Source organism: Rhinolophus hipposideros (genome assembly GCF_964194185.1).
Source record: "Rhinolophus hipposideros genome assembly, chromosome: 17".
In the NCBI taxonomy this organism is placed as follows: domain Eukaryota; kingdom Metazoa; phylum Chordata; class Mammalia; order Chiroptera; family Rhinolophidae; genus Rhinolophus; species Rhinolophus hipposideros.
In genome coordinates this window covers 40,036,820-40,052,171 of record NC_138063.1, presented here as the reverse complement: position 1 = coordinate 40,052,171, position 15,352 = coordinate 40,036,820, and the positions used below count along the sequence as shown (strand labels likewise).

Below are 15,352 nucleotides of genomic sequence, written 5' to 3'. Positions count from 1 at the left end.
CATTATCATCCCAATCACACATTTGGGTTACAGCTCTTTAGCAGTTAGGAGATTTAACAGGGAAGTATAAATATTTGATAAGTGAGCTTACACTAAATTTGAATAGCAAGTTCCCACCTTGAAAACAGGTTTGTCTAATATCAAGAGGAGCTTGATAATACACACAACAAGAAGGGCACCAATGATGGCTTCTGTGTGACATTTTAACCACTCTGATACTACCCTCTAAGAGGAAAACTACAGAAACAAAACTAATTCATGAGACTAGTTACTAGCCTATTGATTGAACTCTCAAACAAGGTTAAAGAAAAATCATAGCATTTACATTCTGTTACAGTTTGTCTCCCAAGTATATCACCCTAAAAACATTTAATAACGTTCCCTGTACTACATCAATCACAAACGTTACAGCTTATTTTATTGCAGTTTTTTTCAACATAAGTGGTGTTATTTACAAGTACAATACACCTACAGAATGCCTCATTTTTGTATAGGGCATGGGGAAACCTCCAGCATCTGAATCGTTTCAGAGCACTCCCAAATAAACAAAGAACATCCACGTACCACAGAAATTGAAGGCCCCACATCTAGGCAATAAGGCCTGTGCTCACTGTAAACCCCTAAGTTTCTCATACAGAGCCAGATTTCTCTTACTGTGGACATAATTTTAACAACTTCGGTTATTTGGTTTTCATTTCAATAAACAGGAGATTTAAAGAGTAAATCAAAAGTATTTCACTGCTAGAGACAGGCACACAGTTGATCTAAAAATCAGAGAGAATTTTAAAAAATACATATGGTGCCATAAAGAACATAATCAATAATAATATTGTAATAACTTTGCATGGTGACAGATGGTCATTAGACATATCAGGATGATCACACCGTAAGGTATATATTAGGTTGGTGCAAAAGTAAATGCGGTTTAAAAGGTTAAAAATAATTGCAAAAACACAATTACTTTTGCACCAATCTAATAAGGGTCAATGAACGGTATATACCTGAACCTAATACACCGTATTTTGCCGTGTGTAATGCGCTTCCGAGTATAATTCGCACCCACATTTTTGGCTCAAACTTTCAGGGGAAAACATCTTTCGTTTTAATTTTTTAATTCAAATTTTTATTTGTTTACATTTAAGTACTTGTTTTTTGTATTATAAAGAAATTTCAGCATTTATTTTTTAACATTATGGTATAAGAAATTTTATGTAACAAATAATTACAAAACATAAGAACAGATAGATACAGATAGGTAGAAGAAATTTTATGTACCAGTAACAAATTTACCCATCATAGAAAGCCAAGAACTCTTTGACCTTGCATGTTCATTGTAAGTTCAAGAAAACCTATTATATTTCAGGGTATTATTTTGTAAATGGATATCGTTATTGATTTCTAGAGTTACACTTTTAACTCATAAGCATAAAAAAAATTAAAAACATTTGTATAAATATGAAATTAGTACTACCCATATATAATGCGCATCCTTATTTTTCCCTCACAAATTTGGGCAAAAAAGTGCACATTATACATGGCAAAATATGGTACTACTGTATGTCAACTATATTTTAATAAAAATTTAAAAGGAAATCACAATAGTAGTTATGAGATAATTTGAACTCAATAATAATAAAAATTTGGCGTATCAAAAAAAACCCCATAAGGAACGAAAGAGAATTCCAAAAGTATTAGTAGGACTGGTCCATTTCATCAAAAAAACAGAATGCCACAATCATTATCCCCTGAAGGCACCTCTGTGTTAAGGCCCAGAGTAAATTACACACAAGGACAATTCTAAGGCACCCAGAAAAAGATACAATTAAGTTTTAAAAATTTAGCTTAAGAATAAATGTGTAACATTTAGAATAACTGTCATCATAAAAACAGTTTTGCTGCCCTGGGGGCTGGGATCTCTTACATCTATTGGGTCCCTAACATTGTGCCAGGTACTACTCAAGGTGTTTTGCCAATATGATCTCATTTACTCTTCAGAATACTGTTTTCATTGGTCATCATTTTGAAAAGGAGATTGTATTTAAAAACGGAGGCAAAGAGAGATTAAACACCAGAGCCAAGAACCAGACGCAGGTCTAAGTGCATTTAAAGCTTATGACTGTTCTTTAATAAAATTTCCAGATAACAGAAATATAATTTATGATGCCAGATAAATAAGGCATTATAGGACATAATTATTCCACTAGGACCTCAATTAAACTATAAAATTCCTACACTGTAATTTTTAGCTATTTGAAAAACTAACTTCAATGATGCCATTTAGCTTTCAGATATTTTTAAGGCTTTCTCATTGTCTATAATCTATTTCTCAGAAAATCCATGTTTTCTACCGAGAGTGTCACATAGTTGACATTTCACAGAATTACTGAAAGGGAATCTTAAAGACACTCTAAAAGTTTGAAGCAATAAATGCCATTTACTAAATGTATACTGTGTGCCACACAAAATGCTAATACATACACTATATACATATTACTCATCTATACATATTTGATCCCCACATGTGACTCTGAGGTGTCTCTATATTTTTTTATTTTACAGACACTCATACCCAAGGTCCCACAATTGACATTTAAAAGAAGTCCATTAGACTTTGAGACTAGTGCTCCTATCAACTTTCTATACGGCCTCCCTTATCTAAACGATGAAGATATCCAGGTTCAAAGAAGTTAAGGAGCCCATCACCACTTAAATAATAAGTAATAAGGATGGAAAAAAACACAATGATTCCATGAATAGTCAAATCTGCTTTAGTTACCACCACCTCTTCCCAAAACGAGATAAATCCAATGTTAAAGACACAAAAGCTCCAAGATGCCATCAAAGGAAAAGAGATCACAAGAGTTAGCATCCTACAACAGTATCTGTTGACTTTTACTCAGGGCTGACTATGTGTCAGGAACTATACTAAGCATTTTGCTTATATTATCCTATTTAATCCTCATGACAAATTTAAGAGGTTAATTAGTGTAAACTTTAGCCTAATAGTCTTGCACATCTACCAGAGAGGTGAATACCTAGGCTACTTTTTAAGCAAATAGTTTGAAAATTAGTATAGGTTGGCTTCTCCAGAAACTAAATTACTTCTAATCTAGTGTTCACCTTAAAACTGTACATCTCTTAAAAAAAAAAAAGTTATCGATACATCCACCAGGTACCACATAAGAGATGTGAATGAAATTTGGTTTTACAATGTACTAAATTCTACCTGAATCCCATGACATTATAATTTGCAATGCTATCATCCTATTTAGATGACTAAATCATCCCTAATTTAAATAAACTAGAATATGCAATCTGCAAACCACCAAAAACAGAAATACTGAGAAGGGATGTTTTCAAACAATATTAGAAGAATAGACCGTAAAATGTTTAAGCAATTACTACTAATAGAATTCTGTTGAAAGACTTTCTGTAAATTTGTTTTAAATGAATTCAGATTATTATTTACATATTCTCGAAATTAAATATATGGAATTTGTGGTTAACAAACACAACATTTAATTTTTATATGAATTCACAAGGCTTCCATTCTAGTCATGGCAAAATAAGAGTTTAGATCTTTACATGTGAAACATAATAAAACCATTTTCATCTATCTTGTTTTACCAAAACCTAATCTCTAACCAAATGATGCATATAAATTGTAATGAGAATAAGAAATTTGGTGTCAATCTAAAAAGTTGATTGTACATATATGCAGAAATTAACAAAAGGGGAAGGAAAGCCTATTGCTACTTGGCTTGGCTTACATTAAAATCACAAAAATGGGGGGAAAACATAAAACAAGAAAAATTCTAGTTCAGGCAACCCAAACACATCTTTATAACTTTTCAGTCCTTAGAAAAAGAATTACTGATGAATAAGTATACCACTCTTACTCACATTTGGAAAAGCCAATAGCAAATTTTTCAATCAGAGAGAGCAAGGAAAAGAGAGCACAAAAAAACATTTAACCCATTGAGCACAGTTTACATAGGTAAGTATAACAGCACTCTATTTTATAAATAAAAGTATTATTTATTTTCATATAAAGACATGTGGTTTCTAGAGTATTTTCATAACCCTCTTACTGAAATGTTCCAACAACCCTGAGTAGAACAACTTTAAAACATACTTGTTAAATATGGCTATACAAATCAATTAGATGATATGAACGAAAGTTATTTCAGAATCATCCTGCTTAATCAAAAATAAATAAGTTCTAAATTTTGTGAAGAATGAAGCTTTCATTTCCTTTGTTAAGACTATTTTCTCCTACCTTTGGACTCTTTGAAAGCAGTGACTTATTGGATGATCCAGTATGTGACAAACAATGGTTAAAAAATTCAATTCCGCACTACCTACCCCTTCTTGTTTAGTGAAGAGATTAAGGCAATCACTCAAAGCTACACAAGTTTCTCTAGAAGCTTCAGAGACAACTTCAACTTTCTGAAGAAATGACGGAAGCATCTCTACAAATAAAAAAAAGTAAATGAGATGAGTGGGATTTTAAGTCATCAAAGTAAACTAAGACAATAAACATATTTTTATTTCTACTAACTTCATGTTTCTTTCCAGCTGTCTTAAACAAAGCATACAATATGTTCCTTGGGCATCATCATTAAGCTCCTACTATAAGCAGGGCACATAAATTGGTACAGAAAAAGAAAGGATGAAGCCTTGTCCTATAAAGGCATATATCCTACAAAGAGAATAAAGTTTATAAATAATAATATAATGTTTAAGAAAAGCAGCTTGCAAGAAGGACTGATAGCACTAATTATAAAATATTAACACTTCCCTTAGTGATATTCTATGCTAGATAAGCAACGTGCTAAAAAAGAGACAAAAATAATTCTGTAGTTGACATGATGGCTAACATATCTGAAGGTGGCATTAACTCAACTTTCTCTAGTTCTTATTTGGATAAATGTTCAGCATAAATAGGTCTTTTCACTGTCAAAAATGTGTCCCTGTGGAATTTCAGTGTCTCTTAATATAGGTTTAACTCGGGAGCAAAGAAATGGTAGTACAGTTGGCCCTCCTTATCCACAGGTTCCACATCCAAGGATTCCACCAACTGCAGATGGAAAATATTCAGGAAAAAAATGTTACATTGTTGCTGACATGTACTTGTTAAGCCTATGATGGTTGCGTCTGTACTGAACATGTACAGACTATTTTTCTTGTCATTATTCCCTAAACAATACAGTATTTGTATTATTTGTATCAATAATTGTATTATTCCCTAAACAAAACAATTATTTACATAGCATTTACATTGTATTAGTGTAAGTAATCTAGAAATGATTTAAAGTATACAGGAAGGTGCACGTAGGTTATATGCAAATACTATGCCATTTTATATAAGGGACTTGAGCATCTGCAGATTTTGGTATCCTTGGGGTTCCTGGAACCAGGCCCCACAGATACTGAGAGGATACTGTATCAGTATCTTCTCAAGTCCCCTAAAGAAAATCTTAATCCATTACAAAAAAAACAATACAAAAACAAAAAAAGAATGCTGGCAAGAAAAAGCTGCAAAATGCACACATATCACTTAAAAACAAGGGAAATATCATATCCTGTCCAGATTAATTCGAGAGAAATGTACTTAGTTGAAAAAGTTTTGGACTTTATGTTAATTATACATCAAGATCCTTTAAATCTTTCCCTTCCATCAAATACAAATCACAACATTCAGAAAGCTTTTCACACAAAAAAAATAACTTAAAAGGAGAAAGACAAATTGGTAGCATCCCTTGTATTTCAAATAACCCTGATTTATGTAAAAGTCTTAAAAACACAGTAAACAAGGTAAATAAATAAAAGCAATCAAGTAAATCTAAATGCCAGCAACTTGCAATTAGGCCATAAAACAGTGGGTCCACCAAGAAACAAACATTTTCAAATAAGAAATAGAAAGAAGGGGGTGGCCGGTTAGCTCAGTTGGTTAGAGAACGGTGCTGGTAGCACCAAGGTTGCCAGTTCGACCTCCATATGGGCCACCGTGAGCCGCACCCTCCTTAAAAAAAAAAAAAAAAAATAGAAACGAAAATGAAATCTACCAAGAATACATAACAAATTATTCTTGGTTTTGGTTTCTAGGTGATAAAATTGTGACTATTCTTTTTCTTTTAATTTTTCAAATTTTCCATATAAATGTGATTGTTTATACCAAAGACAAGTCCTTTCCCTGGAAAAATTATTCCTCAAAATTCCTAAGGCAGAAGGGGCAACGAAAGGAAAAGGTCAGAGTGAATGAAGATATAAAACCACCTTTCATTAGTAGCTGGTTATAAAGACCAAGTGACATTTTATCATATTTTTCATCTTATGGTACAGTTTCTTAGTGTTAGCTACTCTTAATAATATCCAAATGACTGAAAATTACTATAATCTAAAATAAATTTGACTTACACATACTTTATTTTTCATTTTGAATCTTTAAAACACATGTGAAAATTTATTCTGTACTTAGTTGCTAAACTGCGAATGAGAATGCCGTATGCTAGATGCCATATGACTTAAATAGTACCTCAACAGATGTCTCATGCAGAGCTGTGGACTGCGGACTAAAAGGAAAAGCACAGGAAAAAAACAGACACAGCCTCTGCCTTCCATAAATGTTCTGGGTAATCTAGTAATTTTCCACTTTCATGGTACAAATGATAGGAAGATGGAAGCATGGTCACTCACGGATGTATTGCTTTTATTAAATACCATCACATGCTTTAATCATCTCCAATGTTATCTACATTTCAGATATTTCACACTTTAGCTACACAATGATCAGCACAAAACAAACATTAAATAGCCAAATACATGTTTAGGAACACTGACAAGTTTTTAAACAAAAGTGATTCTACAAGCTCTCAAAAGACATTCCACGAAATATTTAGTAAGACAAGTTTTTATAAGAATCCATTATTGAGCGAGGGCCAAATTCTTTTGTCCAAAACAGAGTCAAAAGTTACCTAATCTCTCTGATAACCTAGTGTTTAAACAAGTTATTGGAATTAGGATTCACTTGCACAGTAGCACGGTGTAAGGCCTGAAGGACTTAGGCAGACACTCCAGCGTAGGGCATCGAGGCCAGGCGGGTCACTCTGGCATGCTTCTTATATAATGATGTTTGCATACGGTTATGTAAAAAGAAAGAAAACGGCTAAGCTTCTAGAAAAGTTACCAACTGGGAACCACTGCAAATATGTCTTAGCCAATGAATATTTAGAGACTAAGCTGTAATGAATAAATGTAAAACAGCCAGTATGTTACCTTAATTGGTCTACCACACAAATTGGACACTTAATTTTGGAAAATTTTCCGTTTATACCAAAATTATTTTTGAACTCAGGAAAGATGGTAGATCACATGTGACAAGCTTATCTTTAGAGGCATGTATAAAAAGCTCACAATCTGTCATTTTCATGATACACTGTACAATTTTGGGGGTAAGTTTTAAAACTACTAAGGAAATACTTGCTTCTTGTTAACAAACTAAACCCTAACACAGATGACCTCTATTGTTCTCCTAATATAGAAAATGTCCACATTCCTTAGACTAACACTTAAGACACGCCATAAACTGAGTCAGTCTCAGCCAGACTGTTTTCCTGGGAATATTTGTTTTCCTCGAAATATTCTTCTATTTTACTGCCTCTAAACCTTTGTTTAAGATGTTTTCTCTTCCCTGAATATTGGAAATAATAATTATTCGCTTTCACAAGTTTCCCCACATAACCACATCTAACTGCATCCTGGAACATTCCATGGAGGGAAATGGAGGAATCTGAAACTGAAAGCAGTGTGGCCAGACAAGAAGTTGTTGCTATAACTTACAGGATCATAGCTGTGGCCTATCTTAGCGCATTCGTAGGGAAATACAGAGAAGATAACAGTGTAGAGAGAGAATACATACAGAAGAGCAAGAATTTAAGATGACTCCCAGGTCTGGGCTTTGGAAATTGTGTGAATCAGCAATACAGTCTTTGAGATGAAGAATACAAGAAAGAACATCAGGGCAAGAAAAGGGAAGGAAAAAGTTGACGGGAAAAATAAAGAGGATTTCTTTGTTATGAGTTGGAAACTTCTGCTCCACATCAATCATCAATCCCAGCGTACCCTTTAACTTCTTAATAGGAGCCCATGAGGATTTGAACAACACCTCAACTATAGGAGCCAGGCTAATATTATTGTCCTCAACAAATTCTACCTTTCAGTGTCCATCAAGGTATAAATCTATAAACTTTTCTAGTTCATAGATCAAATGTTTAGGGGTAAATATAGAATTTTTTGTTTATTCCAGACTCTGTTAGACAAGAGCAGAGTGGAGCAGGCTGTCTAGAGTCAAACTCTGACTTAGGTTTCCACTAGCCATGTGACATTAGGCACATTACCTAAACTCTCTTTGCCTCAATTAGCTTATCTGTAAAATGGACATAATAGTTGTACGAACTACATAGGTAGTTATAAGGAATAAATGAGTTACTATATGTAAAGTACATAGAACACACAAGAAGGTTGTATATATTTGCTGCTATTCTAGATAATACAATTTGTGAATTATTGATATGTTTTACATTAGAAAGAAAATGGGACACTTGTGGTACCTAGCAAACTAAGTTGATGGGGAACCATTCTTCAATCCCAACCCATAAAGATGTTGAATAACATATAGCAGAGTTTGAAAGAACAAAGTCCCCAATCTGCTAGAAATCAAAAGAAAAGTCAAAACTGATAAAATAGGCATATGCCACTGAAGCCTGGGTGGGGAAGTCCAAGGACAGAGGTGGATGTCAGCTAGGGGACCGAGAGCTGAGCTTTCACACTACCTGAGGAGAGGAGACTTGGTTCTGGTCTCACAAAGCAAAGGGTTAAGGCCTGTATAGGGCTAGACCCCCAGTGAAACCAAGAATGGAAAAACTGCCCTTAGGCTCAGGGAAGAAGTGAAGGATGGCATTTTTCTGCCTATTGCTCTGGATTGGAATCATGAGAAATAGGAAGTCCTAGCTTGTGCCACACCTAAGTATGAAATCCAATTTTAAAACTATTAGCCCAGAACCAGAAAAACCTTTATATAGCCTCAACAGAAACAGAACAAGGCTACTGTGTAGGGACACGTCCATAATCCAGAAGACAGAAAAAAAACAAGTCTCCCTGAAGATGAGCTCTCAATAAAAAGTTATAATCCACTGTGAGAGAAACAATCCTTCCCCAGGGACATTCAGCAGACAAAACAGAATTAGTTCCACAACTACTTGAGACATAAAAACATTCTGAAAAAGGCTTTACATTTATGTTTTAAATATGTGAGACAAAATTAGAAATATGTTATATGAAATAACATGTCCCTATAGGAAAAGTTAAAACTTTAAAAAACCACTGCCTAGAATTATAAAATACAGTCACAAAAATTAAAAAGTCCAAGCATTAAACAGAAAAATAGATCCAATTGAGAAATAAATTCAAATTAGAAAATAAATCTAAGTAATTACTCAGAATGAAATACAGGAAAATAGAAATGGAATGAAAAACTAAGGGGTGGAAGGTAAAATGAGAAGTTTCGACACAAGTCTATAAGGAGTTCTGGCAGAAGAGAACACAAAGAATGAAGCAGCAAAATTTGAAGAGATAATAAGAACCTTCCTAGATTGAAGAGAGGTAATGAGTGAGTCTTTGAATTAAAAACAGAGTCCCAGGCAGCATATATACATAACAGCAAAAGTCAAATCTAATGACAGAACAAAACTGCAGAACACCAAAGTGAAGATCTTTGAAACAATGAGAGCATTAAAAAAAAAAGACACATTGCCTATCAAAAAAATCATCATTAGAATATCAGAAGCCCGAAGTTGGATTCACATCTTCAAAATGCTAATGAATGATAACTATAATCTAATTAGAATGAAATAAAGATTTAGATAAGACAGAGATTTTTACCACTAACAGACCCTCAGTGAAAGAATTACTCAGAGATTTACCTCAGTTAGTTAAAAACTGAATCCAGAAGAGAGGAGTAGGATACAAAACCCAATGGCATTAACTGAGGAACCCTAATAGTGAAAGAATGCAGAACATTGCTCTACTGCTGGCTTCTTCCCCATTTTGTTTCTTTCCATAAAGTCTCATTAACTTGTATTTACTTGCTTACTCTTCATATTTACTAATTTGACAGAACAAATTAGTACTTGTTTTTCCCCAAGTTCAAGAGGAATAAGTTATAAATGTATAAGCTAACTAAGATGATCACTCATTTTTATCTACTCATTCATTCAAAACATACATACATATATGTGTGTGTGTTAGTATGTGTGTGTGTGTGTGTAATCCCACGTGCTATGCACGGTGAAGATGCGTAAGATAATCAGCAAATAAAACAGACAAAAATTCCTGCCCTCATGGTTCATATTCTACTACGACAGGCAGACAATTAGCTACTTGTACATATGTATATAGGAAGTTTAACTGATAAACAAAAAACAAGGTAGAAGGTAAGGGATAGCAAGTATTGAGAGGAGTTGCAAGCATAGATAGGATGAAGTATCAGAAACATCCTGGGAGGGAAGAGTTGGCAAACTCGAAAGGGACCTGAAAAGAATTTTAAAAAGAGATTAATCACAAAGAAGAGGAGGGTTAGTGAACTAATGAGACTGGCATGCAGGACAGTTATGCTGGAACAGAAGAGCAAAGGGAAGGAACACTGTTGCTAAGCACAACAGGAGCTGGCGTTATTGGAATGGGGCCACGGGCCAGGTAGAGGAACCCGCAGCACTGTAAGACCACAACCCAGCTAGAGGGATTGAGATATCCCGACCTAAATCTCCTCCCACCCCTCCACCAACCTCCTGACAGGAGCTCCCATTGGCTGAATGCCATCAGAAGTCCAAGGGCAAGGAAGCCTGTAGGGATCCAAGGCCCAAGGCACCACGCAGGGCTGAAAATGGATGTGCAAGAGCCAACGGGTGCTGGCGGGAGGAGACAATCAGAGGTTCTGTTTGGAGTAATACCTGGGGCGGTAAGGATATGAGTGAGTAGCCGAGAGAAAAGCCTGGTAGGCAGAAGGGCCAGCATAGGACAGGCCTGAGGCAGGAGTCAGCCCAGCTCTTCCAGGGACAGCAAGAAGGCCAGTGAGGCTGGAGAGGAGCAAGCAAGGGGACCTAGGAGATGATGACAGAGGGGAAAGGGGGACTAGCAGGTCTGTGAGTCATTGAAAGGACTTCATCTTTCTTTCTAAGTGAGATGACCTGAAAGCTAATGGATGTTTTGAGTAAAGGACATCATACACTGATGTTTTACAAGGGTCCCTGGGCAGGGACTCCAGGCCCGAAGATGGAATCTGAGGGCCAGATCAGGAGGCTGTTTTAACAGTCTATGTGGGAGACGATGGTGGCAACAGTGAAGGTGGCAGTATGTGTGCCGGAAGCCTAAGACTTTGATGGGAGAATTTTAAGTGGGTTGAATAAGAGTGCTTTTCCCTTAAGATCTGTATTCTTTTAGATAACTGAAATGCTGTGATTTTTTTTTTAACCAGGGATTCAGTTATATACATTTAGTAACATTCAATAAAGTGTATGCATTAAAGATGGCACGTAAAGTAATGTATCTTTTCTGGATAGTAATTTACCAGTATGTATCAATAGGCTCAAAAATGTTAAGATGCTTTCACCCACTAATCCTATTTCCAAAAATCTTTCAGTAATAAAGTAATGTGATCAAATATAAATGCACAATACAATATTATTTATAATAGTCAAAAACTGGCTACTACTACTTAATGGTACATTTACGGTTCTGTGGAAGAACGGATTGACTACATGGCCTTCAGGAAGTCTTCCGAAAGTTTTATTAGTTTGGGTGATTTTATTTGTTTCTGCAACTAGGCTTTTGGTAAAGATAAAACAGGAGAGATTTCAATATTGCACTCTTTGAATTTTGAATGGTGTGTTGCCAATGCCAGATACATAAATTTTGGCATTCATCCAGAGAGAAATTATGTTTAAGGTCCATTCATGAAACTGAAAGTGGTATTACAACAGAGGGACATTTCAGGCCTAAGGCACAGTGTTTGGTGAAAAGTGTTTACAGGGGTCACAAAAGAGAATAATTATAAATAAAGCTGAAAAATCAGGGCTAAATGTGGAAAGTCCCTAAATGCCATAATAAAGAGCATTTTCTATAGTTTCAAAGATCCACAAAAGACTTTTTCAACAGAAAAAAAAATTATCAAAAATTATCTTTCTAAAATAAATCTGGCAAACAATAATGCAGTATTACACAGATTTTAAGTTGGAAGCATTCCTGAAAGTCTTCTCATTCAATTCCCTTTAAGGACAGAATTCATGGGGTGGGGGTGGGGGGTGTCTACCAGAAGGAAGAATAAAGGGCAGGCTTCTGCAGTAATAGGGATTTGAGGTGATACAAAGTAAATTATAATGGTAGAAGTTTGAATAACAAGGAAGGGAACTGAGTCTTAAAGTTCATAAAATTTTGTGCTAAATTGTCAGACAACGAACAATTTCAAGCACAAGATCTGGATTCTGTCCACAGACATTTTAGTTTCTCATCTAGAGACATCACTGACAAAATGTGTAGACAGTCTGGAGCAGGATGTGTATCTATCAGCTTCCTTTAATAAAACACATGGTGCGAGATGATTCTGTACAATCTCTTGGCATTAAGAGCAACCTTCAATGCTCCAATTCCATTCATGAAATCATCTTAACCCTATTTACTTACTATTTATGTAAGATGTTGTTTTATTTGTCTACACCAATCTTTCGGAAAATAATGTTTATAATTGTTTACGTATAAGTCCATTGAATTTTATTGCAGATTTATGAAATAGGGTTGTCAGATCATAATCAAACATCACAAAGATCACAGATGGCACTGTCCAAAATGAAATATCTCTTTTGTGATACTGAATATTGTGCATCTCTCGAAGAGCACAAATGGGGCATGCCATCATCACGAGTGACACAGCATAAAGATAATCTGAACCAAGAGATTTGACTCAAGGTTTAAAAAAATCTTAATTTGGTTATATTAGGTAGGTTGCAGTTTAAAAGGTTAAAAATAATTGCAAAAACACAATTACTTTTGCACCAACCTAATATAATTTCTTTCTTTGGTCTACATTAAAGGAATTAATCTTTATATTTCACCTCACTCCGGCCATTTTCTACGTCTTTTAAATGTTAGTATCTCTTCTTACTTTTGATGGTTCTTGGTAAAGATGGTGTTAAAAGCTCATTAATGGTGTTAGTTGCATAACTATGAATATATATATATTTTAAAAAGCATTGAATGGTATACTTTTCATGGGTGAATTTTAGATTATATGAATTATATCTAATAAATATGTTACTATTTTAAAAGTCCACTGAAGATGAACAGTGCTAGGTAATACAATATTCCAGCCTGCAATTAATGATCAAAATGATTTAACTGCTATCCTTCTAAAAGCTATCGCTGCTAATATAAATAATTGTTGAACTGAAGTAAAGGGCCACCTAAGGTACATTTGGAGCAATACAGAATATTTAAGCTCAGGTACTCTAATATTAACATTTCTTCACATTCTTTGGGCACATATAAACTAAACCTAGAGTTCACTGAGGGGAACTAGTTCATTATTAAAATGGACAGTTAATAATAAATTCATAGACAACTAAACCAATTATATTTTAGTGGAGTTATTTATAAAAATATCAGAGATAAAGTCTACAAAACATGATAGTGTTTTAATTAACAAAGCAATTTTTTCCCAATACTAAATTTTCATATTGGGTTTTATATCAGATTGTATTTTATGTGTTTATAGTCAACACATGATAATTCATAAATTATGGACAGTGAAGACATAAAGAGTTTAACAGTCGATTAATCATAGCTAGACAAGTTCGTGTATATAATCTTGGAATGATAAAAGGTTAAGACCTGGAAACAACCAATCCATTCATTTACAAATAAGAAAACTGAGGCTCAGAGAAGTTAAATGTACTACTCAGAGTAAGAACTAGTGAGTTATGGAGCAAGGACTCAAACCCAACAGCTTCACTCCAAATTCCAAGGCTTCTGACACTCATAAACAGAATTTTCATTGTACAGCCAAAATGAGTTTATAGCCTCAAAATGCTAACTTTGTTTTTCTTTTTCTTAAAAGAATAAAAACATTTTTAATATATAAAGCAAGTCTCTTCCATGCATAGAAATTTTAAATAGCCCTGTTAAAATTTCAAAATAGTTTTATCAAATGGAATGCTAAATTCAAAACCAAAAATTATTTAATATGTATAGTTAATCAAAACTACAAAGGTCAATATCTACGATAATAGGTTGTGGGAAGTTTTTTTGGTAGTGTTTGTCTATTTCTTTTCTTTTTTTCTTTCTTTTTTTTTTTTTTTTTTTACCTTTAGCCATGTCATATTCCTTAATCATTTTGAGAAAGCTGGAAATTTCCCTATCTAGTCTCTGTTGGCATGTTTGTGCTTTCTAGAAAAGAAAAAAAAAAGAAGACAAAGTTAAAACAAACTAATAAGGAACTTTTGCATTTCAAATACTTTAATGTTCCTATCAAAACTTCTAGTTCATAGGTTGATACATTGTAATAATTGAGACATATTCCTAACAGAGAAATTTTCCATGAAAATTGAATGTAAATTTAATCACATACAGATTAAGAAGAATGTTTATAAATTTTAAATATATTCAACATCTGCTGTGTAGATGCCATACAACTCCATTAATTACTCCCAATAAATCATTACACCATATACAGAGTGTGCCAAAAAAATGTATACACATTTTAAGAAAGGAAAACTGTATTAAAATTGTAATACCCAGTATATACAGATAACAAAAGAGGAATACAAGTCATGTGTGTAGATTTTTTTGGCATCCCTTTGGCACCCCCAGCATATCTGAGGAGTTAAAGATTTCTGATTTATTAAAACTTTTAGTGGGCTTGAGTAAATTCATCGAGAAATTTAAAAATACATTCCTTAAGAATGTATTTTAAAAACTGTTCGTTAAAAAAAAAATCCAGATGGTACTAACATTTGGAAATCTAAAGTTGATTTTTGTTCATGCAATCTAAATGCACACGGCCCCCACATAATCAGATGAATAAGGACATTTTCTGAAAAAGCTTATCAAAACAAGGTAAACTCAACTACAGAAAGCATCATTCCTTGTAACTTGAAATTTTTCCATATATAGACCCTTAAAAGCAAAACATATAGAGTTTTATGGTATAAGTTGAATCCCATCTTTAGTATACGAGTATATTTGGAAGTCCAAAATGAAAAATTAGATAAATTCATTTATTATAGCAGAAATGTAACTTTGG

The 15,352-nt window shown here is 34.0% G+C and overlaps 1 protein-coding gene across 8 annotated transcripts in view; it reads right to left on the bottom strand.

Annotated features, from left to right (window-relative positions):
- OSBPL1A (oxysterol binding protein like 1A) overlaps positions 1-15,352 on the bottom strand; it is a 198,570-nt gene that overhangs the window by 105,345 nt on the left and 77,873 nt on the right. For 7 of the 8 annotated variants that reach the window (XM_081078675.1, XM_081078682.1, XM_081078681.1 and 4 more), the window contains 2 exons: positions 14,415-14,496; positions 4,366-4,472 (listed from right to left, as the gene is read on the bottom strand). The exons of the other annotated variant lie outside the window; for it this stretch is intronic. In XM_081078675.1, the coding sequence (XP_080934801.1) occupies positions 4,366-4,472; positions 14,415-14,496 (189 nt within the window). The remainder of the gene's footprint in view (positions 1-4,365; positions 4,473-14,414; positions 14,497-15,352) is intronic. 8 annotated transcript variants of the gene reach the window in all.